At 50.8% G+C, this 24,672-nt stretch overlaps 1 protein-coding gene across 1 annotated transcript in view; it reads left to right on the top strand.

The window, feature by feature from the left end:
• Positions 1–21,661, top strand: part of PAPPA2 (pappalysin 2) — a 96,734-nt gene extending 75,073 nt beyond the window's left edge. Inside the window, exons 18-22 of the mRNA XM_063343045.1 lie at positions 769–901; positions 2,007–2,116; positions 4,823–4,894; positions 19,111–19,209; positions 21,174–21,661. Of these exons, the coding sequence (XP_063199115.1) occupies positions 769–901; positions 2,007–2,116; positions 4,823–4,894; positions 19,111–19,209; positions 21,174–21,248 (489 nt within the window). The 3' untranslated portion in view covers positions 21,249–21,661. The remainder of the gene's footprint in view (positions 1–768; positions 902–2,006; positions 2,117–4,822; positions 4,895–19,110; positions 19,210–21,173) is intronic.
• Positions 21,662–24,672: the final 3,011 nt, after the last annotated feature.

Raw genomic sequence — 24,672 nt, 5'->3', positions numbered from 1 at the left:
ACTTGAGGGAGAGGCAGAGATCGGCCAAATGTTGTGCTTCATTGTACCTGAAAACAGCAGGGCTCCCTGTGCCCCATTGTGTAGAGGGGCCCTACGGCAGCCTGGCCATCCCCAGGGCCAAATGCCTTTGTACTACCAAGCAGCAGTTGCCCTGCAAACCCAAAGCTTTTCTTGGTGAATACCACCCATGGCACAGAGTGTGCCACTGCCTGGGGATGATCTCCTGCTTCCTGGGGACCCTTCCAAAAAGCAGTGGTCCTAGGTGAGCCTGCTTGTCTCGAGTGAAAAGGGTCAGAAAGAAAAAGTAGAGGGTTTCCAGCAGGTTTTGGGAGCTGGGATGCCTGGGATGATGGGCAACCTTGCTGTAGCAGGATTGCTAACCAAGGGGTTAGGGGGTGGGGATGGAGGCTGCTGCCTGGGGATGGAGGCTGCTAGCCTGGGGATGGAGGCTGCTGCCTGACAGGCTCTTCCATCCAGGTTTTGTATCCAACCTGCTGAAAGGGTCTTGTCAAAAGAAGTGCAGTTGATTCCCTCTGGTGGGATCCAGCAGCAGCTGGAAAAGAATTTGCTTTCTGGTCGATAGTGCAAAGTACACATAGGCTGGACCAGATGACTGCAACCCAGCTGCCTCAGAGAACTTCCCTCTGGACTTCACTGGCAGGAGGGGGCTCCTTGCATTTTGTTCCCTCCGGAGCTGGGCAGTGGCCAGGCATTGTAAGCCCTGCTACTGCCAGTAGTAATACCGGCTGCTCTCCCTCTGCTTTGCAGGTTCCCATCATCTGCACCAAGGAGGGCTTATGGACAGAAGAGTTTAAACTGTGCGAGAGCTTACAGGGCACCTGTCCGCCACCCCCGGAACTGAATTTCTTGGAGTACAAGTGTGAGCAGGGGCACGGTATAGGTGAGGGCAGAGGAAAGCTAAACAGAAAACCAAACCTTACGTTGACTCAGCTCTCCCAGAGAGCTGAAGGTCACGATGACTCTTCTTGTACCAATCCACACTAAATCTATTAAAAAAATCCTGTTTTCTCTTCTGTCCTCTTTCTAGACACAGAGCCAGGGGCGGCTTTAGCCTTGTGCATGCCCTGGTTGTAGTCATGGGCAAGACTCAAAGCTAAAGCTGGCTCCACTGTAAGCGTCTCTCTTTTCAGAAGGAGCAGGGACTCGTCTCTAGGGCAAACCCAGCCCTTTGCAGTAATTTTCCTAATCTCTAGCCCTCCAATTCCCCCAAGGTCTCTCCACTTGTTATTACTGCTGACGTTACAGGGTTAATGTGGCAGGTCCTACATAAAAGCCACAGTGACAATAGTGCATAACAGGGCACTTTCACCAGATGAGGCACCACATCATCCTTTTCTTTCTCCAGGACTTGGTCACTTTGTGCTTTCAGGAAAAGCCGCAGTGCTCAGTCACAGTGGTTGCATCTCATCTGGCATGCTGCTGGACAGGACGCTTGAGCAAAGCCCGTATCACTCTGAAGCAAACACACCAGTTATCCGGCTCTGATCAAAACAGGCCGAAGAAAGTCTAAGGGCAGGTCCTGCTAAGGTTAAGCTTTGGACAGACCTGATGTGAGGCTGGGGTTAGGGCTGGGATCCACCTGGTTTTCAAAGGTGGTTTTTGCAACATTTTTTCTTCCTAGGGCATAGGAAGACAGTGGGAATTCAGCATGGTAGAAAAACTATGAAAACACTTTCTAACATGTCAACAAACATCCCAGAGCATCTAGGTCAGACTTATTTTCCTGCCATCAGGGCTTGAATCTGTCTCTTGGGGCGTGTTCAATTTTCCTCTCATCTGGGAGAAGAGAATTGGCCTCTCCTGTAGGCCCTTGCATAATTCAGGATTTGGGGAAGGAATTTTCATACCAGGTTGGGAGGAAAAGGGTCTCCTCTATGTCCACCTCTAACCTCAGTGAGGAGCCTACATGTTTGGCTCAGGCACCCTCTTCTAAAACATAGTTGCCTCATTCCTGACGAAGTCCTCAAGGCTCTCTTCTCCTGCAGGTGCTGTGTGCATACCTTCCTGTATCATACCTCCCAGCGATCCTGTCATACTGCCCGAAAACGTAACTGCTGAGACTATGGATCACCGTCTGCAGCCCACCAGAGTCCAGGTAAATGGGGAGGTGGATTCCTCTAGCAGGGGGTTCGCTGACAGCATAGAGGGCAGCCCTCCTCCTCTCTCTCTGGTGTTATTTAAGCAAAATCTCTTTGCTTTGGGTGAAGAAGGGTAAGACTCAGAAAGACAAGCAGCGTAAGTGAGCTTGGGGCTGCCTGGCCTTCTCCAAGGAGCTGCCCGGGCTGCATGCCCCAGAGGTACCTGCTGCTCCCCATAATCAGGTTACAGCGCCAAGGTCCTCCTCCCTCCCACCACTTCTTCCTCCTCTTCCCTCCCCTGCAGACACTACTGCACAGCCTCCTGCTCTCCCGTTCAGCATAAGCTACCCGCTCCCAAGCCAACTTTCAAGGACTTGCAGGATACCACAATGAATGAAGTTAAATGCAGGAATCCCGCTGATGTTCCAGGATGTGCTGCATGCCTAAATCTGCTAAGCTGCTGTTATTGTCAGCCAGTGTTCTGGGAGAGCAAAAGCCACCCCTGGCACATCATGAGTCTGGGTCCCTGACTGCCTGGCAGCAGGGATGCAACCCCAGGCAGGCATCTCCCTGCCAAGGAGGAAGCAGGGCGCTGTCAGCTGAAAGGTGTCTCTGGCTGCCAGGACCCGCTGGCCAGCCAGTTGCCTCTGCTGCTGGAACAGGGGGGGCCTTTCCCTCCCCGTCTCTTACTCATTTTGTAGGCAAAACAGCTCAAATAGCTCAAATAGTTTGGATCCTCACGGCACGACTTTCCCAAAATGCATCTCCGCCTGGGTAATATTTCTTAAAATAAAACCGAGATGCATAAGGAAGGAGTTGGAACAAAAAAAAGCAAACAATCTTCCCAGGAGCCAGCGCTCCCATCCAAATGCTTTCCCCTCCTCCTGGGAGCTTGCCGGAGGCCCAGCATCGTGCCTGTGGATACTACTGTATGTCACCTTGAATCAGACCCACAATGGATCACTGCTGGGGGGTGGGGACGCCCGGGACATGTGGGATGGTTAAGCATGAGCCTTGGAAAGAGTCCTCGCCTTTGAGGGATTGGATGGTTTGGCCCATCAAGGCAGTGGCGTTCGGCTTCCCTTTTGCTGCTGCTGTGGGCTCTCGTGCAAGGGAGGCATTTTGCAGAGAGCAGGAGGCATTATTTTAAGAAGCGGCTCTCCCCCTTGCCAGGAGCTCTCTCTGTGGACTGTCTTGTTTCCTCTCTGCCCCTGGCTCCTGCCTCTGCTCCCTGCTATGCTCCTCCAAGCCTCCAACAGCCTCCATTTCTGGGAGCTGCCACTCTCCTGAGGTGGTAGAGAGGATAGGGTGAACCACACAGGGAGCTGCAGAGGCCACTCGGAGATGGCAGGGTCCTGTCTTTCTTTCAGCTCTGGTCACATCTGACAGCCAAGCATGTTTGTCCCTCTGCCCTTATTTCCAAGCCTGGAATACGAATATACTAATATGAGTGTGCTAAAATGCCATTCAAGTTGCCCAACATCCACATATGAAACATCCCAGCAGGGTTAGGATGCAAATATGCTCTGGGCTGAACAGGAATCAGCTAGCTCAGCCAGCATCCCCAGCCTCTGCTCCAGCTGACGGCAGCAGCCTCCAGTTGTGCCTTCCTTGCAATGGCTGAGCCTGGCCAGGACCTCATTCTGCCTCAGCCCCATCATGGTCTTGACCGAACATGCAGCAGAAGGACCTGCAGCAGGTTTGCGTGGGCAGAGCTACCCTGTTCCCAGCTGCCATGCACCTGGGAATGCTGGAGCTGGTCTGCCTGCTGCTGCACATTTTGAATGGGAGGCTAGGAGAAAGCACACATGCCCTTCTGTGCGACTCCAGTGCTGTGAAGGGCATCCTAGGACACTTTCGCAGTCCAGCCATCATTTTATGGGGCCTCAGATTTCAAAGTCTGCCTGAGCTTTACAAGGAGGAAATTGCATGTGTGGTGGGGCTTTTCTTCCCTCTGTATAATCTTGAGTGCTCCCCACAAACCCTGCTGAATGAGCAGGACAACACGTTCCAGCACGATGAAACTGAGCCCTTCACATCTTGCTCCTGTGTCCAGTTGGCTGTAACAGCTGAGTTCGTGCCTCGTAAATACCAGTGATAACCTCAGCCCCGCAAGTGAACACGAGTCTGGTGTATCTCCTTCAGGCCAGGTCTGGGGGGGTGAGTCCTCTTGGGACCTGGTTCTCAGAGCCCGAGCAGAGGTCAATGAGCAAATTAATGCAGGCACCAAGTGATGACTGGCTGAGCCCCCCATCCCGTACGAGCCAGAAGCTGGTGAATCCAGCATCATGCAGACAGGTGATGGCAGACTTAGCCTGTTGTGGCCCTGGGGTGGCTTCCTTCTGGCAGCATCTTGTGGTCATGTTAGCCGCCGTGAGGTGGCACTTCCAGACAAATTCACTTCTCTGGTGGTCCTGGCCATCTCCTTTTGTCCTCTCTCAGTCATGCACCTATATACATCTGCGTAAACACACGCACATGTCTATCTAGCCTCTACCTTGAAAAATGTACCCTGGTTTGTGGATGAACCACGTGCAGCTGCCTTGGGTTTGATGGGCTTCAAAGGGTTCCTTGCTGGGCAGAGGTGCAGGAAGGGTCTTAAGGGTGCCACTGCTGTTCTGCACCGCGATGTTGTGGAAGGACCTGTACCTCCAGAGAGTGTTGGTGGCTGTGCCCTGCCTCTGCTGCCTCGCCTAACAGCCCTTTTCTCCCTCTCTCCTCAGCATATTGTGTGCACGGGCAGGCTGCGATGGTATCCAGACCCCTCCGTCATTCACTGCATCCAGTCATGCGAGGTAAGCCCCCCTTGCTCCCAGCACAAGCCTCCTCCTCTTTGCAGGAGAGCTCCTGGTGATGAAGACTCACTCCAGCACAAAGCTGGATGGCTTTGGCTTTATGTTTGCTTCAAGCTGGGCCAGGGCTTGCTGGCTCAGCAGAGACACCAGTGCAAGCATCCTTGGGTATGGTTCCCCACAGCCAGGGTGATGCTGGGGAACAAGAGCTGCAGAATAACTCATTTCCTTCCTCGCCTGCTTCTTCTTGGCTAGCCCAGGAAGAATGTTCTAGCAAAAGGATTTCACTGGCAAGGGGTATCCCCAAAAAGACCATGCTGACTCCAAGCCTGAATATTTCCTTAACCAGAACTGCAGTTCTAGAGTAACGCGGATCCAGAAAAGCCCTGTGTGACTCATATGTCCAACCAAAACAACTAGGATTTCCAGCCTCGTACATGCAAAACAAACCACTCCTGAAGAATCTGCAGACAAAGAATTCCTTGCAGAAATGTTTGCTGCTCATTTTGCTTTGAATAATGACCAGGCAGGAGAAAATCACAGGCGGCCTGGAGTCAGTTTGCAAAGGAAATTAAAAATAGGCAGTCTCTGTCAAGCACTAGTTGTTATTATGATTAAGGATAAAAGGAAAAAGTGGGGGGGTATTTTGGAATGTTGTATGCTGAAAATTTGGGATTTTTACCAAAAAGGAAAATGTAAATGAAGTTTGTACACCAAAAATAGCTTTGGGTTTTGCTGATTTCTTTTTTATTTTTATATGCTCATTTCAATGCAAATGATCGCTTTTGCTCACTGATTCTGCCTAGCTCAGCTCTTTGTCGACTGAAGTGTGGGAGAAAGGGCTATGTTGCAGTGGCTACATCCCCAGGAAAGAAACGTTATGGTCAACAGAAGGTGCAACAGTTATTTTCCAAACTTGACAGCTGTGTTGTGTATCTCTACTGCAAGGCACAGGCTGCAAGCGTGGGGGAATGAGGTGCTGTGTGCTAGACAGGTGTTTGGTGGTTGAGTACCAGAGCTTAGTGATGGATCCTCCAGTGTTTTGGGAGCTCCATGTCTTTCTAACCCACATCTTTTAGCTCGGTTCTGGGGCGATGTATTTGAAGTAGGATGGGCTTATGTGGAAGAGCAGTCCAGATGGTTGTGATGATCCTATATGTGGTTCTCCTGCTAGCAACTCTCTGGGAGTTGTTCCTTCCAAAAAAGGAAACAGATGGCATGTGAGGTGCTCCTCCTTCCCTTCCTGTGCAGTTTAGGTAAGAGAAAGCTGACACAGGCATGAGGATGCTCCCTTAGCCTCAGATACACCAGACTGACCACAGACTTTCCTCCTCTATGATTCCTGCACCTCACTTTGGGTCAGGTCTGTGTCTTCAGCAAGAGGTCCCGTAGGGGATGATGAAAAATGCCAGCTTATTTCCGTGTGTGCTTGTATGTGTGAGAGAGAGAGACAGGGACCAACTACCTGAAGTCTCAGCATCTCGCGGTAACAGTCACTGTCTTCTCATTGGCCACTCAAACATACTCATGGCCAGCATGACCTCTTTCTGCTCCTGGATGCTTATCATCCCCTTTTACTCTTAGAAAGCAATCCTCGACAGCAGTCTTAGCATACAGTATGTTAAGCAAGCCAAATGCTTGCAGTGTTCTACCAGAAGCTGGAGAGTCGATGCTCTTATTCACCCTTGTAGACTTTTTAATGCCTTTTCTGCTTTCAATTAAACTTTCATCAGAAACGACCAAGCAGTACATACTCTTCCTGCTGAGGTCTCACCAAAGCCCTGCACAAAGTTTCCTTGTGCTGGAAATGTTTCTTTTGATAGGACCCAGGACTATATCTGTTATTTCTGCAGTTGCATCTGTCTGGCAGCTCAGAGATATCCTGAGGTCACCAAGTACACCCAGATCTTTCTCTACCTCCTTTGTTTCCAACTGATGAGCTCCAAGTGAACAGCAGATGTTTTACCATCAGTACAAGAGCTTGCCCTTCAATTTTATACAAGTGAATGTCATCCTGTTTCTCTCTCTAGTCCTTCGGGTCATCTAACTATGTGTCAGATATCCTGATCCTCCTCTGAGGAACAATGCCTTCTTCCTCGTTAGCAATTTTGTCAGTGCAGACCTATTTTTAAGGTCACAGTCACTCACTGTAATACTAATGAAGATTCATCTTCAGATAGTTTCTTTTACCCTGATGCTCTCCTTTTTGATACAGCTCACAGCCACCTCCTCCCTGTTCTCCTCCTCCTCACTTCTCACATATGTGTCTTCGATTATTCTTTTCGTTGGGTTTTCTTCTGCACTGCTGCAGGTTGTTAAGGTTGAACTGATCAGACAAATCTTCCCAGATAACACTTTTTCACATGTGTTTTATAGTAGTCATTGTCTTGCCATAAAGAATAACTCTTACCAAAAATTGTCTCATTCAAAGTATTGCTCAGCACTGGGAGGAAGGTAGGTGTTACCGGTCCCCATGTTTGACCACAGAAAATGCCCTGAATATTGTTTCCACCTCACCTATGCTGGCTTCCGCCCTCATCCCTATTCCTCTGGACATGCAGAACATAGCTTCTGCTGGGTCTGACGTGGTTCAGCTTGATTTACCATGTCCGTGGGACATCTCAGCCCCAAGTTCCTCCTCATTTCACAGTAATCCCTCACTGGAGGCACCTCCTTTAGGACCCCAACTTCTGCTCTCCCACTGGGCAGCGAAATGCTGTTCCAGAGGACTGTCCAGGTCACCTCTGGTCTGAGTCACCCCTCAGAGATGCTGTTGCCTCTCCATTGACTGCCAAGTGCATGTTGGATGAGGAAGCCTTCTCATCTGGATGCCTCAGTGAGGGGAGCAACCCTACATAAGAGAAATCCAGGCCACCTGGCTGCTCAGACCATGTTTCCCTGGTGGAGCCACTTTGAGCTGGGGAATGGCAGCAGTAGCCAGGCCTCAACCTCTGCAGCCTCAGCTGGAGCCCTGCCTCACATTGGAAAGTTCAGGTCATGGCACAATGATGTTAGAGCGATTTTTGCTTATCTTTATCATATGCTGGCAGCAGATCAGCCTGCCTGCTCATCCTTCTCGCTCCTCTCCCCACCTCCCTTCTCTTTCCATTAATCTGATTGTCCATCTGCCTCCCAGTGCCTTGCCAAGTTCCCCATCCTCGGAGTGTGGAGGCACGTAGTTCAGCGGGTGAGGGAAGGAGGGAGGGATGCAAACCCTTCCAGGACCCCATCAGGAATACAAGTTAGTGCTGAGTGTGTTTCACCTCTTAAGAGCCAGCGGAACATCTCATCCCCTGCCATCAGTAGAAAAACAGATGGCAGCACCAGTGCGGGGAGGGGAGAGGAGGGAGCTTGGGGTTGGGTGGAGAGGGGAGTAGAGGAGGAGAGAAACCCCTTCTCCCCACTGTGGTTTGGGAGGAGGTGCTTGTGGTCCGGGTGGTGTGCTCGGCTGCTGGGAGGGAGGTGTTTGCAACATCTGGGGCAGGTTTGTCCCAAGCCATCCCAAGGTGACCAGCTCACAGCTATCCTCCGCCTGTGCCCAAGAGCAAGTGAGGCTGTTGACTTCAGAGGAGGAGACAGCATGTACAGTGATCCAGGCTGCTCCCTTGGACTATTCCTACCATGGTCCAAAACAGTCCATGCATGAGCGTGGCCAATATTAGCTGCTATAGAGCATCTCCTAGTCCATGCAAATCACTAGCTCTGCACCCCTCTATCTCCCACCATAGTGCAACATGCTGACCTTGCCCCCACCTCCAGCTCTGTTTCATCATTACATGCAGGTGGCAAAGGGTTAACTGCAAGGGATTTAAGGCAGCATGCTTTGGACAGACCACCAGTAGGCAAAGCTTCATACTGGTACTGTAGGAGTTGGACAAGAGCTACTCCAGCTGTGGCCTCCTCGTAGGGTAACAATTCCTTCCTGATGTGACTCGGTACCTTCTCTGGTTGAGGCTGGCTTTGCTGTACCTTGATCGGAGCAAGTCCTGCCAGCATGATGGGGGAACAAGCAGAGACTTTGGCTTGAGGTCTTTGCTTCATGTCCTGGGTGAAGATGGGCCATACCAGAAAGCAGTCATGAGCATGAGCTGCTGGGAATTTCTCAGGTCTTCCCTGCATGAGGACAAGGTCTTTCTGTCCTTGCATGTGCTGCTGGTCATGTTATCACGATCATAAAACACTAATCTGTTCCCTGTTTTGTGGTTTTCCTGAGGTATTACAATGGAAATGATGAGATAGGGATTGAAGTGTGTTTGTAGTTGCAAGTTGTTCTCCAGTCTCTTAATCCAACAGGTAGTCATTGACCCTGATGGATCCTTGGCTCTTCCCACCAGCATGCACAAAAACCTCGCTCAGCACATCTGTGGCTTGCGTCCAGCATTTATCAGCCAGAATTAGCTCCTTTTGAAGGCATATGCAATAGGAACGGTGGGAACTCTCATCTAAAATCTGGGTCCTGCTGTGCTTTAATGTGATGGGAGACAGAGTGTGACTCACTCCCTGGGCAAAACGCTGCAGCCGGAGTCCAGCTGCAGGCAGCTGCCTCTGCTCCTCACCCTTGATGGGGCTGAGGCCCCTTGTTTGTCCCTCCTCCCAGACCCAGGAGCTCTGATTTTGTACCATGGCAAAGCTCCGTGTAGCAAACCAGGCAGAAACGTTATGCTGGTGGGATGCTCCGTTCCAGGAAAGAGATCCTCTTCTGCTCTCCTGGGGCTTAAGGCAGTAAGGACTACAGGCACCCCAGCTTCTCCAAGGAGACTCACTCCAAAGAGAGCAACTAGGTATCTCAGCATGGCCAGGATTTAAAGTGACCCTCTTGTGATGCTCACATCATCATTATCTCATCTTCTGTCCCCATGGGAGTGTTTCATGACACCTTTATCCAGTCCGCAGTCTTCCTCTCTCTGCCATCTGTCTTTGAAAATGTGGAAAGGATCCTACTGGATGTGACTGCTGTTCTTGTAAGCAGGCAAGAGGCAGATGGTGACTACTACTCCTTCAAGAGTCTTGCCAAAGCCTATGAGCCCATGTGATCCAGGTGACCAAACAGGATTTGATGAGTTGCTCTAGATTCTGGTACATTCAGATTTTGGATAGTACATGACATGTTGGCCTCCACATCTCAAGAGGATGCAGCGAAATTGGAAAAAGCAATCAAAATGATTAAGGGATGATACAGCTGCCCTTCAAGGAGACCCTAAAATAGCTGGGACTCTTCAGTTTGGAGAGCAGACTGCTGGAGGTTTGCCAAGCCACAGAGGTGCTGGGTAAGATGAATGCAGAACTGGGGAGCACTCAGTGAGACTCAAGGGGGTTGTTTCAAACAGATGAAGGAAAGTACTTTGGACACAGTGAGCACTGAACTCCAAAACTGGCTGCCATGTGAGTGCGCAGGATTGAGTAGTAGTTTTAAGTTCGAAAAGGGATTAAACAAATTAGGGGACATCAGGTACACAAACAGATACTGAAAGGACTAGGCAGGGCTATACCTTCCACCATGCCTAACACAGCAAGTGTCAATATGGGGGGAGAACAAGGAGCATTGACTGCAGGCAGTGGTCACTTCTGGATCAGACCTGGTCCCGACTTGTGAGGGCAAAGCCCTTCCTGCTGGAGAGGTGGAAGGAAAGATGAGGAGCTCTCTACATACCTGCTGGGTATATTTTCGTGCTGCTCTTGGCACAAGCAGCGTGGTCTGCTTAGTGTGGGATATAGCCTTTCAGGGGATGAGCCCAAAGAAATTTATTCCTCTTCCAAAAACCTCAGTTGAAGCATACTTTTCCTAAACTGTGAGAAGATCTCTCTCCCCTGCACGCACGTGGAGTGTGATTGTAGAAACCTCATTTTCTTAAGAGACAAAGCAAACAGAGGGAAGCAAAATGATCACACACTGGCACGGTACAAGGACAGGCACAGCTCTCCTGCTGGCAGGGACGGGCTTAGAGAGGCCCAAAAGACAGGAGCCTTTTGGCATTAGCAGGACCACAGCACCCAGGCTGTCATTCCACCAAAGCAGCCTCAGCTCCCCCAACCCATGGCTGTGGAGGCTGGCCTGCACTCGGGATGCCCCAACCTCTGGCTGCTTCTCTGCCCTCTTCAGCTGAGGTGCCATCCCTCCATCCCTGTCCATGTCCCACTTTCCCCTTTCCTGGTGGTACCAGTCTTGCAGGCAGTGATACAGACAGAGGGAGTGGAAAGCCACTGAAAGCACCCACTGAAATAAAAATCAATGCATCACTTCTGATAATAAACAAACATCCCCAAGTGTAGTTCAGCCAACTGCTCTTCCACCACGAATATTCATTACCCTTCAGCTCCTTCATCCCTCATACATTGTTTTTCTTTCTGTTTAAGATCTGTAACAAGAACTTGGCAGAAACCAGATACAAGTGGGTCAGGAGGCCCTTGTGGTTTTCAGGGCTTGTTTTCCATAACCCGTTCTATCCTGCAACATATTTTGCACAAACGGCTTGGCAGGAGATCTAATCCATGGCAGCAGGCAAGCTGCTGAGGGCAGAATGGCAGGCTGGTGTTGGTGGCATGGGAAGTCCTGGCTTCTCTCGTGTGCGCAGCAGCAGCCCTGCAAACGGTGACCGCTAGGGACCCACTCTGGGAGCCATCGCGCTTGCCAGGAGCACTGCCAACACATGGCATCTTCCTGTGCTCCCCTCTGCTTGTTCTTTCCTGCTTCTGTTTTTTTTCTCCTGTTAGCACTGAGATCCCTTAGTTAGCACTAAGGATCCCACCACAAACAGATCATGGACAGAAATCTTTTTATGGAAGCAAAGATATGCCCTGATGTGGTATTCATCTACACCAGCTTTCCACCTTTCTTCACTCTTGTCCCCGTGGACTGTGCAAAGCCCTTTCCAGCTCACTGCTCAGACAAGGAACAAGGCACAGAGCAGGACAGGGGAGAAGAAATGCATCCCTATTCAGTAGCCCAAAGTGCCACATACTCAATTCTGCAGCAGAAGTGTATCCAAACCAGATCCTGGCCTGGGACACTTTCAGGCACCATGAAGGCAAGAACTTGCTCTCCCAGTATGGCCATCTACAGCAACATTCTTGCTGGATACCAAGCAATGATCTAACCTCTGCACTTTTCAGACACTGATCCTATCCAAACTCAATCCAGGCTGATTCAAACAGGGCCCAGGTGTTTGCAGGAAACAGGGTCCTTTTGTCCTGAAGAACACTTAGAGCTGCGCACTGAGACTGCTGGGAGCTGGGCTGTTGCTTGCCTTGGGCATGGCAGTACAAGTGATGGCACATAGGCTGAAACCAGACAGCAGGACGCCGCCTTCCAGTCTGTCACCCCTTCCTGGAAACGTTCCTTAGAGTATGTAGAGTACTTTCTCAAGCAACATGCCTCTGTTTTCTTAGTGAGGCCTGGGGAGAAGGATGTTGGAGCTGGAGCAGATTTTCCTGAAGACCTGATAAGTGATGAAAGCACTCTGCACGCTGAGCTGACAAGCAAGTGTCTCAGGGACACCATCAAGCTCAGAAACAACTGGCATTTCTCCATTTCTAGCCATGAGGTGATGGGGCAAGTCCATGATGTCTCCTAGCAATCCATCCTGCAGGCATGTGGCTCCAGGGGACAGCCACCATGGTTCAAAAGGAGCACAGAAACAGCTCATGGGACACAAACTAAGAGACGTTAAAATGGTGGATGAAGTGCTGGGTTTGTAGGAATCTGTTTCTCTTTTCTTCAAGCCACCTGGTCCCAGGTGCCCCTTGCCAAATTTTGAGTGCTGTCTTCCTCCGAGCAAATGCTCACCCTGCCTCCCTTGCTGCCACGGGCCAGGTAGCATTTGCTTGCTGCTAGGAATGGCTCTGGGCAGCAAGGCATCCCAAAAAGCTTTTTGAGCAGAAGCCACCCCTGTTCCTTCTCTGTCTCTCTCTGTGTTTTTTAGAACTGATTTCCTTCTTGCGCGCTGGAGAGTCTCAGGAAGGAGAGAGGGAAAGAAAATGTGCTTGGGGTGTTGAGGGGGGGGAAGAAAAAAAATAATAAAATAAAAGACACACTGCAACAGAGAGAGGGCCAAGAAAAATATTTAATCCAAACAATGAACATTGTCGTTTCCTCCCACAGTCTGCATTCCCAGTCAACTTCCCTGGGCAAGCAGGGGGAGCCAAGAATGGCCGGGCTCTCTGCCTCACCAGCGTGAGTGTGGGGACACTGTGCTACAGCATCGCTTTAACTAGCTCCTGCCACGTCTGCGGCTGAAGGGACTGACACCGGTCCCGGTTTTCTGTAGGGAAACAGTGGTTTGGAGCGATGTTGGAGGGATGTGGACAGGGATGGGAGGGGGAATTTCCAGGCACCCAAGCTGGGGTAGTGGATGTTTAGGGGCTTTAAGTGAACCAGAGTTTTGACAAGGCTTTGGGTACTCTTCAAGTCTTCCCAGGGACCTCCTAGAGCTTTCTGAAACATCTTGGCCTAGTGACTGAGGTGGGAAGGAAGGAAAGGCATCTGATGGTGAGAAGCTGCCCTCTGCCTATGCCTGGCCAAGAGTGGCTGCAGCCAATTTGTGCTTTCTTTTCCCCACGCACCACTGCCTGCTCCCCCCTGCCATGTGCAGTGGCTTGTGCCTGGGACGTGACTTCTCTTGCAAGTCTCAGACCCCTGAAGCTGCAGCGGTCTCCAGCCCTGGGGCAGCCCAAGGTACATGTCATGCAGTTCTGTGAGCCCTGGTTTGGGCTGACATCCTTCTGCTGCCGAATGGGCAGGGGTTTCCAGCTGTGCTAGTGAGAACCTGGCCCTGGCTACTGCTGCTTTCTCATTTCTAGTGTTCAGCACACGCTGATGCCTTTAGGGTTTTGCTCTTGAAGGCCTCGCAAGGTGGTGGCTCCTGGAAGACCATGTGCACAGTGAGGGGAGACGTTTCTCCAGCAAAGGTTTGTCACCCAGCCCTGTGCCTATCTCTCTGCCATGCTGTCTCCCTCAACTGATCTTTCCATCACTAATGACTCATCCGTCACAAGAGCAGTGTTAACAGTGGTGAAGCCGATGCACGAGGCGTGGGTCTGACAGCACAGCAGCTTTTCCAGGGCTGATGCCTGCCTGTCTCCCCTGCTGAAATGATGGTTCCCCTGTTCTTCTGGGGCTGCTTTGAGGGTGACAGTTGAGGACGAAGAAACCTGCACTCCCTCAGCTGCAGGGTTGCACATGGTCCTCTCAGCATGCAAAGGGTCTGAGGTCACTGCCCAAAGGGAAGGATGAAAGGACAGCAAAATCCACACTGTCTTAGAAGCAGCATGACGGCAAACTATGCACCCTCCTTGGATGGGATCAGCACAGTTGCAAATCCCAGGACCTGCACAGCCTCCTGAAGGCTGGAGGAAACATTTTGCTTACTAAGGCTGGACTTGATCCTCTGAAACTGGGATCTGGGCTTTCTCTAGCTACAAGCAGATTGAAATCACAAGCACTTTCCATCCCAGTGGCAGCGCAGGAGATCCTTTCAGCTCTTTGGTTACACAATTGGCCAGGTGCACACTGATTTTATTTTTTTTTCCTTTTTTCCACCTTCCTCTGAAGCATCTGGAACGGGTCATTGCCAAAAGCAAGGTACTGGGCCCTCAGGTCTGCTCGACCAGACCAAAACCTGCATTCCTGGGAAATAATGTTCATCAAGCGTCTATGACGCAGCAGCAAAATATGTATGATACTGATGGCATCTGTGATTTATTCTTCGTGTTTCATCTTTCCCTCGCTCTGTTGCCCCCTTTCACACTCTTTCGCAGTGAATCAACCTACATATAAAGTGGATTTGAAGAAAAGTGACTGGACCCTGCATGCCTCCCCCATGGTGGCCAGGACACCAGCTCCAGGGAGGGAGCCAGCCAGGTCAGCCCCAGCCCTGGGGACTCTGCAGAGATTGTGGAAAAATGCTGTGTGCAGACGCTGCTCCCTGCACAGCATCTCCTGGCAGCCTCAAGAGAAATGTCACCACTGAGCCCTCTGAGATGCTTCTGTCCTGGATGCAGCAGGATCTAACCAGTCCTTTCTCACATCCCTCCTTTGCCTGCAATATTTTTCCCTCTTTTTTTAAACTTAATTTTTTTCTCTTTTATTCATGCCTATTCACAGCTTTGAGAGCGTGTGTTTTTTTAGCCTATTGAAATTGCCAAGCACTTGATTCGCGGTACTATTTTTACGCCAGCAGCAGAGGGCTCGGGCCTGGTGGTGCCAGATGCTGCACCTCCACGTGCTGACACATGCCCGGCAGAAGCTCCTGTCTGAATAAACAAGGAAGACGGATGGCGCGAGCGGGGAGATTCGCTGACACAGCCCGGCTCGCTAGCTGCCTCGGTGGCATGCTGCCTAGCCGAGCAGCTCCCTATCACTTAACGTGGCATCGACCAGTTGCAGCAATAATCTTATTCATTTTTTTTTCAGTTTTCATCTGAGCCATTTGAACCCTTTTTTCCCCTGTGCTGGAGGATGCATATTCTGGTGACTGAAACCCAGCTGGCCATTTCCCTGGATCACAGCCATTGCCATCGCGTGGCACGGTTGTGCATTGGGGTGATCTCTCTTTCCCTGCCAGCATCTTAAAACATCGTCGGGTGTTTCTACAAGTCACCGACATGGGCAAACCTGCCTTCTCCCACTGCTGTCATTGCTTTCTGTAGAGCCACATGGCTCAAGCATGGGCTGAACAGAGTCTGGACAGGTTTTCCTCTCTCACGTCACCTGCTCTTTGTACATTGTGTTGCCCATGTCTTCCCTTGCTGTGACTCTTGCAAGACCAAAATGAGACTGATGCAAGCACGAGGGTGCCTGTGCCCTCAGGGGTGACCCACCAGGACCTTACCTTTCTGCTTGCAAAGATGAAACCAGCTGGAGATAGTTGACAAGGCAAAGCAATGGGAGTCACTGTGCTCTCCAGGCACTGGGTGAGGAGCAGGGACAGCAGTCCCTGAACCCTGTGTCTGTGTCTCTTGAACCTCGAGCCCAATTAGTCATTTTTTATTTTCCCCTCATACGTTTTTCCAATGTAATTTGGAGCATGAGTTGTTAAGTTTCCCCAACAAGTGTTGCCATAGGAGCCTGTATTTGTTTAGGGTGGGGTACAAGCTCCGGCAGGTTGAGAGCAGGGGGCAATTAGCCCTAATAGGTGTAGAGAGGAACTGAGAGCCTCTCCTTCCCCATACTGTCCCCATCGCTGTCCTCCCCCCACCTTGCACACAATATCTGGAAATCATTTCAGACCCGTGCAGGCAGGATGGGCAAACCCCCCCATAATTGTATGGAAACTACCGAAGCAACGGGTGTTGTTTTGCCAGTGAGTCATGACATATGGAGCAAAGCTCAAGGAAAAACTCCACCACATGGAAGTCTGCAAAAGCAAATCACACCCAGAAGGTCTCCTCCCTGCCAGCAGCCCCGGCCGGTCCCCTGCCTGCATCCCTGCCCTGGCCCTCTCAATACTCAAAGTTGCTTCATGGCGTGGAGACCTTCTTTGATCACCATCATTTAAGACCCACTGACGCTTTTCAATGGAAGAGAAGTGTTAACCCTATTGCCTTGGTGAAATTCCACCTTGGTCTCCTCTGGATGTGGCTTGCAACAGCAATAATGGGAGCCAAATCCCTTCTTGCTTTTGAGTGAGCTACCTAACCTGTCTGTGCCTCAATTTCCCAGATGTAGGAATGTGTGCTCTATCTTCTTCTCTTGCAAGATCTTCCAGGCAAATGCAATCTCTCTGTAGCTGCCTGGATTTGGCCCAGGGACTGTGGTACTGACAGCACAGACAGACGCGATGGTTTGCCATAATCCCTGCTGCTGCTTTCTAAAGTGACATTAACCTGCGTTGAGCCCATTTCTGTTCCTTGTGAGTCACGATGACAAAACCACATCAGTTCACTGGTTTTGGCACAGCTTTTTCAAGTGAATTACTGGCATTATCACCAGTCCCACATGTTGGCTTTGGCACAGAGGATGCAGGGCTATTGTGGTGCAGTGACATTTTTCAGCAGTCTGTCATTCGGTTTAGGGGTGCTGCAGGTTACTGTCCATCAAAGGCTGTGTCTGGGTGTTTTCTGAAGCCCAGTTGTCATTTGGGACCACCAGATCCAGTGAAAGGAGTTGGCTGCTTCCATGAGTAAAGTGGTGACCAGGTCTTCGCCAAGAGCCCTTTCTGATGACAGCAGTCCTCCTGGAGGCTGGCCATGGTTGCTGGGCCAGTAGCTACCATCACAGAGTCTGGTGAGAGGTGGGAGAAACATTTCATTACTAATCACTTAGTTAAAGAACAGTCTCTCCGTTCTGTTAGTGCATTTGGTTGTTACTTGGCAGTGCTGATGTGTATCTATGATAAATAAACCTCGGCTGCAGATTGTTCCTGACAGTTCATTGCAAATGCTTCACATGCATGTTGTTTGGTTGCACCAGTCACACAGCACTGCTTCTAAGCCCCAGTTGGCTGCTTCTCAGCCCCAGTTGCTTGTTTATCTTCTCTGATCAGATGACTCATGTAACCAAACAACAATATAATGGATTTCTGAATGGCTGCTTGTGCCATTTAACATTTCTGGAGAGATAGCTATTCTGCTGCGATAGCTTTCTGTTTCCACATTTGAGCTGAAAGTAAAGAAGGCTTGTTAGTGACGGACCATCTGTCTGAGCTGCACCAAGACAATCTGGGCTCTGCAAGTTCCCAGTTGACCAGGCAGACACGAAGGTGCAGCAAAGGGCACTGCGCTGTGCATTGCAAAGAGGAGCCACCATAATTTTGGCAATGCAAAACCCCCCACCACTCAATTTCCTTACAGAGGGTGGGATTTGGGCCATGAATAAGACAAGTGAGGAGGAAGATGGGCAAGACTGAAGCTGGAATGTGGTCACATTGACAATATTTCTGGTAATCAGTAGGCTGGTGCCCTCTCTGCTCAATCCAGAGTTGGATTTTGCCTGCAGGGAGCTAGTGCTTAATGAAGAGCCCTTCTGTTTGTCCCAGCTGGCCATCAGACAAGTAGCCTTGTAGTTCAACCTGGCAAGGTTTGGTGGAGCCATGTGCTGTGGACAGGGCTAGAGAATCCAGTGGAGAGTCTGGAGGAATTTGGAGACATGTTCCTTGGGGTCAGAGCCAGACCAAGAGTATTCCGTAACAGGCAATAATCCTTGCAACCAGTGCTTGCCAATGCTTGGCTTGACTTGAGTGTAAGTACTTCTGGGAGACTCCTGACCTTGCTGAATCTTTCTCGTAGTCCAAGGAAGATAAAGCACCTGCCTTGCTGAGACTGATCCTCTAGCAGGATGCTCTATCGATCCTTGTAACAGCCTCTCTGCATTTAGCTGCCCAAGCCAGGTCACCAAGCTCAACTTCAGAGGCAAGCTCTTTGGGAGGAGGGGTGTTGGACAGAAGAGTTGGATCAGCTTCCTACAGAACCCTTCCCCAGCTTTGAACATGCAGAGAGCTGGATTACAGTGGAGACATGTGAGAGTGGTATGAGAAGATGGGTGAGCAGACAAGGTGGTGAACTGTCGTGGTTTAGCCTCAGACGGCAACAAAGAACCACGTGCCGCTCGCTCGGGCCTTCCTAATACAGGAAGAATCAGAAGAAAAGGCAAGACTCTTGGGTTGAGACAAAGGCAGTTTAACAGGACAGCAAAGGGAACAAGCAAACAACAACAATAACACGGACAGAGGCATATACAAACACGATTACGGGACCGCCGCTACCCGCCGCTCACCGACCGGACCCGGGACGCCCCCGCCCGCTCCAAGCGGCGACTTCTTGCCCCCTCCCCCGGCAGCTCAGGGTGGGCATGGCTCACAGGGCATGGAATACCAGGGAAAATTAACCCTATCCCCGCCGGAACCAGGACATGAACTCACTCCTAGTTGGGTGGCACTGGTCTCCGTGGAGAAGCACTGAGTGGGATGGGGACTGGGACTTGTGACATTCAGGTTGGGACCCTCTCTAGCAATGCGGATTTGCTTTCTCCCTTCCTGACACAACTCCCTGATCCTCGAGCTACAGCTGTGGCCTTCCAAGCACCCACTCCTCCATACACATCATCTGGGATACCAGTATTCTGGTGCCCTTTGTCTTTGAAGAGGTGGTCTTGTAGGATGGAACTGGACCTTGAACCTCATCAGAGGTGTACAGGGGCCTAGCTGAGGGCCCAGGATCTCTGCTTTTGGGGGGAACCTTCCTGCTTTTGACTAACCCTTTCAGCAACAACTCATTTCCCTTCCTAGCCTTTCCAAGCAGATGGCTGGTGTGACACCATCAACAACCGGGCATACTGCCAGTATGATGGGGGTGACTGCTGCTCCTCCACACTGTCCTCCAGGAAGGTGAGCATCTTCTGTGGCTTTGGCCAGGATTTAGGATTAAGTGGTGACTGCTAGCTGTGCTCTTTGGCTTTGCTGGCTGTGGAACCAAGCCTGCAATGCAATTCTCCCACGAACAGAAAACAAACCCATGATTTTAAACCAAAGCCAGCTGAAGCTGATAGACCTCATCCCACTGATTACAGTGGGGTTTGGAACCAGGCCAGCAGGACTGAAAGCTCAGCCCAGCTCCCACTGATGTTCATGGGGTTCCCTCTCGATTTGGGAAATGAGTCCCAGAGAAATGACTTCCACAGAATGTAGTGCTAGCCAGAAGTCACCTTGTCGGATAACTGATCGATCTCAAGGGGGTTTTGGTATGGTCCATTGGCATCCGCTATGGGCTGTCTTTCCCTCCCAATTCTTCTGGGGAGGGAAGGAGGGAGGAACAGCATAGAGGGAGCAACTTGGTGTTGGGGTTGCACAGACTTTGTCTGCCATCACAACCTCCCCTCCCACCTAACTTGCTATCCAGCACTCACAGCCCATCCTTCCTAAGCATATTCAAAAGCAAAACAAACCATAGGGCACGCGATAATTTCTCACTGCAAAAATATGTGAATTTGGATCTTCTCATCTTTGTTGTGGAGCTTGAATCATTTCTCCTTTCATCACACATGTAGACACAGAGAAAAGAAAAAATAAAATCCTGGGAAGATCCAGTTGAGATAGGAGGGAAAAGGCTTTACACCCAAGTGATGAGTGAAACCTCCACAGCAATATCATGACATCTTGGAGCAAGGCATGGCTCTCAGGAGGTCTGAGACATCTGAATCCCTGGCCAAAATAAAGCACGGGTTTGCAGTGGAAGGTGGGGGAATTCAGTCCCATGGCTCTCAGGAGACCCAGCCCCAGCTCACATCCCCCACAGGTCCCAGATCTCCCACAGCACAAGCCTCCAGTGCTTCGCTGCTAAGGCAGATGCAGGAATATGGGGTTCAACCACCAAACAGGCTCCAGCCTCTCACTGGCCCAGGCTGCGAAAAATCAAATGTCCTTCTACAGTAAGGAAAACTCCTGGCTCTGAGCCTGGTTTGTGTAAAACCTTTGGAGGAAAGTTTCCTCAGCTCCTACAGCCCATGGCTGGGCAACTGTCAACCAGGAGCCACATGCTCTGGTGGTGCCCTCCCACCTTGCTCTGCTGCCACCAGCTAAGGTGACATAAGCTTGCTCGTCCACATTCAGTTGTTGTAGAGAAAGCAATGTGCAATGACCCTCTCTACTTACATGGGGTGTCTCAAAGCAGCACAGCTTATGTGTGACCCTAGACAGACCCATTGCCTGCCCCACCATTCCTGCTCGTACAGCGTCCAGCCTGCCTGAGTTTTCTTAATCCATAATGCACAAGAACTATATGCATCTACCCTGGCTCCTACATTGGGTAGTATGGAGGCCACACTTTGCAGCTGAGAGCTTGGTGGATTTCCTCTAAGAGGTGCAGAAGGCTATGCTACCTTCATTATTTGCTGAGCCTGGAAGACCCAGGAGTAGCTTGAAGGACAGGTCCATGGACTCAGAAATGGACAAAGAGGTCTTTCTAACAGGAGCCAAAGTAAAACTGAAATCTAGAGGTGCCTCACCACTGACAACCCTAGGCAAAACGGCTCACACCCACCATGGGAGACTTCTCCCCAGGGTTTGACATTTGGGGTGCAAGACTCAAGGTGACTCTTGGTTGCAAAATTTGAAACACAGGTTAAAAAAAAGGAAACTGCTAAGAATAAAACTTAGCCGAGAAAACCCCATATCAGAGCCCATTTCTCAGCAAGCATGGAGCTTGGAAGTCTCCACACTGCCAACAACATCAGGGTGCAGCCCAAAGTGTCTATCTGTCTGTATTGGGATGGAGAGGGCTTGCAGAGGCATTGGGGTACTGCCGGGCCAGAGAGCTCAAAGCAGAGGCTTACATCTCCCTTTGGTCCCCTCAGGTGATCCCATTTGCTGCCGACTGCGACCAGGATGAATGCACATGCCGTGATCCAGCGGCTGAGGAGAACCAGTAGAGGCACCACGAAGGGCCTCTCTTCGGTCAGGCGAGCGCCAGAGGAGCAAAGGGGCAGCAATGGGGGCCACTGGGGAATGGTGGGGTTTGAGGAGGCAGGAGGCATCAGGAAGAGCTGGGCAGGGGGATGGTGAATGCACACAGAGGGCATGGGTCAAGGCCACTGAGTAGCCAGCGGGCTGCGGTGCAGGAGGGCAGGCGCGTGGCGGTCCCCTCCCAATCGCTGCTCCCTCCTGAACCCAGCTGGGACACGGGGGCCTGGTGCACACTCAAGTGGCTCAGCCAGGGGTCCGGCGCCGCCTCAGCCACACAGTAGGCTGGGCTCCATGCCAAGAGCCCAGGCACTGCCACGGACATTTGTCCTGGTCCAGCATCTGGGTGTCTGTCTTCGCTCTGGATTTTGTCACCTATTTACCCCCCTCTGCTGTACAGGCTTCTTTACCAAGGTTGAGGTAGTTGTGATCTCTCTGCAAATATTTAAATTTAATTATATATATATATATACACATATATATAATATATATATAAATATATATTATATTTTCTTTGCTCTTGATGAAGCTGAGAAAGGATGTCCTTTGTCACACACCTATGCTGCTGTGAAGTAGAAACCATTGGGAAAAGCACAGGTCCGGGTGAGAGGAGCAGGGAATTTCCTCTTCATTTCTGAGAGGGAGCTGGATGGAGGACAGAGAGAGAAGCCAAACACCCAGGCTACACTAGGAGAGCGCTCCCCAGGCAGGCGGCATGGAGGCTGTGACCTCAAGGTGCTCTCGGCATCTTGCAGGCACCAAGTTTTGCCCTTGGGATTTGCCAGTGCTTTGCCTTGCTCTGCTTAGGGTCAGGATTTTGAGGTTGAGAAGAAACGCTGCTGTTCCCTTACATCACCTTGATGAGCCCAGCAGATTGGGTGAGCACTGCTGCCCCAAAGGGCACCACAGGTGCCTGTCACCCATTATTTCAGAGGCCTCTGGGAAGGGTTACGTGTCCATGGGGATTGCTGCGTGGTCAGTAGGAGCAAAGACATGCAACGGTCCCTTTCTGCCTCACTCACCCTGGTCACTGCACACCCAACTAGAGGAGGAATATAGTGGGCAACCCAGAGTAACTGTATGATGCTTTGAATGAAGGACGACGAGGTGGTCCTTCTCTCTTTCCCCATGTCCCCTTTCCAAACATGATCTTCAACAGTGTTACCAGCAGTTCCCGGAGGAGACCAGACCCAGTAATGCAAGGAGAGACAGGAAGACAGGACCTGAACAACCCGTCAGGAGACTTTGAGCACCATCTTTTCCCATTGAGATTTTCCTGATTATGATCTCTATGGCTGAGCCCATTACGGTAGACATACAGTCACTGACTTCCACAAGTCTCTCGCTGCTGTAGGCACTTCGTGAAAATCTTCAGGTTCACTTCTAGCCCCAAAGAAGCCCAGCTAGAAACTTTGACCCCCATAGTTGATTCCCAGAAGCTCAGCTTGGCAGCTTGGACGCAGGCCCATAGAGGCAGTCAGTAGGGAAGGTGCCTGGCTCCAGCTGGGGTTATCGCTGATGGTTTTGTGCTGCAAAGAGGTAGAGAAAAGGGTTAGAAAGAGGAGAGCAGAAAAGGGACCACAGAGTAGGAGTATGGATACCCGGGTGTGCCACCAGGTTGGGACCAAGAAACCCAAGGCTTCCTCTGCTGCGTTCTCCCACATGGCCTGTGCCAGTGGAGCCAGGCTCCAAGCCAGGGTTTCTCCAGCACAAGAACGATGGAGAGAGGGTGACACAGTGTGGACAGACCGGGGATTTTCAAGGCATCCTTTGACGTTCCCTAGCTACCTACCTCCCCTCCCCTTTTTGTCAGGCATCTCCTAACGCAATTTTTGGCTGCAGGACAGCAGTAGGGGCAGAGGTACCTGGACATCCCACCAGCGTCCAGGCAGAGGATGCCTTGACCTTCTCCAAGCCCTTTCCTCATCCCAAGTGTGCCCATCGCCCATCGCCCAGGTCACCTCCTGCCTGCCCTGGCCTAGGCAGGGATCCGCAGGGGGCATGATGGGTCCCATCTCCTCTTGAATCAGGGATGCACTGACATTTTTGTTCCCATCGTGCATAGGTGACAACAGCTGGGGTTTTAACGCAAATGCAACTTTTGGACAGAGATCCATTTTTTCAATCAAAAAAAAAACCCAACAAAAAACGAAGGAAATTTTTAAAAAAAGCCCTTTGAGACTTTTCTGTCCCCAATGCCCCCAGAAGGTGCAACTCGGGCAGCTTGTCCTGCTCTACCAGCACAGGGAAGGGGAAATTCAGGGGTCTCAGCACAGAGCAGAGGGGGACATGGCAGCCCCCCCTGCTGGTGGGGATGGTGGGGACATGGGATGAGGGTGACACACAAAGGGAGATTGGAGAATTTCAAGTCCCGGCATCTTGCAATGCCAAACCCTTCCCTGCCTGGCATTAGTGTTACCTAGATGCCTACGTGTTTACATGTCAAATTTTCACCCTTTTTGCATGAAAAACCTGGTCTCAGCAATGGTTCATTCCTGCTTACCAGTGTGTACAGGGAAGGGGCCATGCCCCATAGATAGGGGAACCGGGGGTGGGGAGAGGTGCTGGCTTGGCTGACAGAGATTTGTGCTTCTCATGAATGGATAGCTTCTACGTACCGAAATATTGTTCTTCTATAGCGACACTGAGCATTTTTTGTCCCCTTTAGGGTTTTATTCACAATGGAGGCTGCTATTTTTATTTTTTTGTATTTGATAATTATTTTTTATAAAAATCTATGAAAAATAAATAATCTTCTCATCCTCTACCTCTTTTGTCTCCTTGCTTCACCCAAGGAGGGGCCAGGCTAGGGGAGGGAGGTGGTTCATCTGCTTCCAGCACCCTGGGTCCCACACACCTTTCTCTGCCCCAAACTATGGGTTCTCCCAGCACCGTCTCAGTCCAGTGGGAGACCCCCTTTGGGTTTTGGGTTGGGGACCCCCGCCCCTTCCCTCCAGTGCTCTCCCTGTTCAAGGCTGACATCCAGGCGGCTTTTGCTGTGCCACCAACTGTGAGGACACTTTTGCAGATGGTCTTCTGCTGCTTATGCCACAAACTGGTCCATTGCCAATCACCTTTTGTAATTAACCCACCTTAAAGGTAGGAAAAACATGTGTGTGTGTGTGTGTGTTCACATGCTGCCTCCCTGGGGACAGGGAGCAGAGGGTGGGTCATGCCAGAGCCAGAGAGACATGCCAAGTGGCGTCTTGGCAAAAGAGCTAAAACCAAAGACAATCAATCAAAGAAGTTGCTTAAAGATTTTGGGAATTTTTTTTTTTTAAGCAACCGGATAACCTTTGTACATATGGACTGGGAAACACCAAAAAGCCCAGCACAAGGTAGGTGACAGCCCATGGTGTGTGGGCAGCCATCTCCAGCTTCCCCATTGGATGG

This window comes from Chroicocephalus ridibundus, chromosome 8 (genome assembly GCF_963924245.1).
Source record: "Chroicocephalus ridibundus chromosome 8, bChrRid1.1, whole genome shotgun sequence".
Classification (NCBI taxonomy): Eukaryota; Metazoa; Chordata; class Aves; order Charadriiformes; family Laridae; genus Chroicocephalus; species Chroicocephalus ridibundus.
Note: the sequence above shows the minus strand (reverse complement) of the source record. Positions and strands in the feature narration are given on the sequence as shown.